Here is a 3,017-nt window from a genome sequence, read left to right on the forward strand (position 1 = left end):
TCTTAAAAGCCATATAAAACAAAATAAAAAATATGTAATTCTAACAGAATGTGTGACTGTGCTAGTCTGTTACTGTATACATAACCAGTGCCCTCACTATTTCTGTTTCCTAAGTTATAAAAGCTGAAAAACCATTTTCACATAAAGACTTTAGACAAATTGGGGTGGGGGGGCAATGCTTAAGGATAAACATGCCATGGAATGTAAAAATTTTACAAACGTGTCCAAAAGAACAGTCACAGCTGGGAATATACAGCCTCTTCCTGTGTCTTCCTCTGTGAGAATGAAATGTAGGTATTACATAGGTAATACCACTGTTTGCCTCTAGCAGAAACAGCTTCCCTTTTACAGACATTGTCATTGAGTTCTTATACATCATGTGTCATAATATTGGGATTTATCTTGCTTCTACAATTTAGAGAAAGCACTTGTAAAGTTTTTAGTAATTAGTCCTATTCCATATTTTACATAGACACCATATATATGCAATGAAATTGGTTGAAAGCTGTCTATTAGTACCTGAAAGTTAAAGGTTTTAACTGTCTAGTAACTGAGTATATGAAAACCTTTGGTTGATCCCTTTAAAGATAAAGTAAGAGCCTCATGTTCTTTCTGCAGTTGTTGATATTAACAGAAAGCCATTGGTGCTACATGTAGGTAGTTATACATCTTAAAGGCTTTAACAACAGTTTCTTCCAAATGTTGACTCACTTGGTAGCTGCCTCTGATTACACAGAGTATGCATTATTTGAGTCTACAGACTTAAAGATGCATTTCCAGCCTCCTGGAAACACAATAAACTTTTCTGAAAGATATTGACGTACATACTTGTATAGAATACTTTGTGGACAATGTAAAAGTCAAGAAGAGGTTTATGATATTAAGCAATGCAAAAAAAAAAAATTGAAAGGTTAGTGTTTTTTTTCAAGTTGTCATGCTGTATAAATCAAGATTGAGTAATAGTGTGATCTCAGTGACAGTGCAGGTTAGCTCCAGTGTACACTCAGCTGTGACACTCAGCTGTGTACACTCAGCTGTGACATAAAATAGACCCACACCCATACCCTAGCACAGTCACTCAGCCACCTGCATAACATCACCAGTCACATCACCAGTCATGACGTGTCAGCCCCACCTTTATCTCCATGGAAATGACTGTCACATCTGAGTTGGGTGCAGAACACAGGAGCAAAGCCTTTTTCTTCAGTGGTGTTCAAGATTCCTCAGGTTTTCAGTTTTGATGTGAACTCAGAGAATTTTCCCAGTAATTTCTGCCAAGCCCCCTTCACTTCCTTATTTCTTAGACTGTAAATCATGGGGTTCAACATGGGTGTCAAAATCGCATAGAATAGAGAAATCAACTTTTCCTGTAGGACAGAGGGGCTGGAGTGGGGCTGTATATACGTGAAAATGGCCATGCCATAGCACAGGGCAACCACAGTGAGGTGGGAGGCACAGGTGTGAAACGCTTTCTTTCTTCCCTCTTTGGACTGGATTTTGAGGATGGTGGAGATGATCTGGATGTAGGATAGGAGGACCAGGCAGAATGGAGTCATCAGGAGAATGATGCTGGATACCATGATAGCAACTTCATTGGCAGAGGTGTCCACACAAGCCAGCCTCACCACAGCAAGAAGCTCACAGGATATATGGTCTATGTACATGTTCGTGCACATGGGCAGTTGGAAGGTGATAGCAGTCTGCATGACTGAGTTGATGGAACCACCAACCCAAGAAACAATAGCCATCCTACTGCAAAGTCCTGTATGCATTATGGCGGAGTATCTCAGTGGATTGCACACTGCCACATAACGGTCATAGGCCATCATTGCTAATAGGACAAACTCAATCCCTCCTAAGCCCAGAGAGAAAAATAACTGGGCTGCACAGCTCAGAAATGGGATTGCCTTGTGTGTGGCAAGAAAATGAGCCAGCAGCTGGGGGACTATGCTTGTGGCATAAGACACATCCACCAGGGACAGGTTGGTGAGAAAGAAATACATGGGAGTGTGGAGTCTGCTGTCCAGTCTGATCAGAACAATGATGAGGAAGTTCCCCAATACTGTCACCAGGTACATCAGCAAGAACAGGATAAAGAGAGAGACTTCAGTATTCCAGTCACTGGACAGGCCAAGGAGGATAAATTCATGCATCCATGTCTGGTTGTCTGTTCCCATCGAAAAAATGTTAATTTACACTGAAAGTGAAAGAGTTGTTCATCAAGAAGCACAAAAATAATACTTTTGATTCATCTATGTAACCTTCTCATCTGCCAATCAGGCACTTTGAATCATGATGGACCTGATCCCAGTGTGTTTTGTGTTTACTGTGCCTTAGGACAGATGAAGGCCTTCATGTGGATATGATTTGGTATCAGAGGGATCAGCTAAAGCCTGAAGATTATATGCTACTACCATGCTTACAACCTTACCACTTCAATAACCCATCTTCAGTTCTATAATGAGTAGAGAATGGTCCATGATATTAGCCGATAAAATGATAAGCAGAAAAGAATGTAACTGGACTGGTTAAGTGCATGAGTGAAATTCATTAGTCTATTATACAAGGAAGATTTGGAAGAAGTAAGGACTGCAGAAAGCATTAGATATCCAAGATATAAAGAGTTTTACTGTTCAAGAGCATGACTTTGGTTTAATGCTAAACACACACACACACAAACTATTAATAGCACAAACCTATATATAAGCTCAAATGTGGCTAACATGGGATAGAAACTTTAAGTCATGAATTGAGGAATTGACATAGTTTTATATATATATATATATATATATATATATATATATATATATATATTTATATTTATATGTGTGTGTGTGTGAGTGTTAGTAGCAACATGACCACTATGTTGAAATAGCAAATACCATTTTCCCTCCCATCCCTTCCATGAATTCAGTCACAAATATCTGAGGAAGTAGACTTCAATACATCTGAGAGCTCACATTTGGTTTTGACCTTAAGGACTGGGAGCAGTGGAACAAGTGGCCCCTTTGATCTCT

General features: G+C 39.4%; 1 protein-coding gene across 1 annotated transcript; it reads right to left on the bottom strand.

Annotated features, from left to right (window-relative positions):
• Window positions 1-1,223: 1,223 nt before the first annotated feature.
• LOC110296968 (olfactory receptor-like protein OLF3) lies at window positions 1,224-2,177 on the bottom strand. Its single transcript, XM_021165769.1, has one exon. The coding sequence runs from the start codon at window positions 2,175-2,177 to the stop codon at window positions 1,224-1,226; it is 954 nt and encodes a 317-aa protein (XP_021021428.1).
• Window positions 2,178-3,017: the final 840 nt, after the last annotated feature.

Source organism: Mus caroli, unplaced genomic scaffold (assembly GCF_978045245.1).
Source record: "Mus caroli unplaced genomic scaffold, Mus_caroli_1 scaffold_7, whole genome shotgun sequence".
NCBI classification, from domain to species: domain Eukaryota; kingdom Metazoa; phylum Chordata; class Mammalia; order Rodentia; family Muridae; genus Mus; species Mus caroli.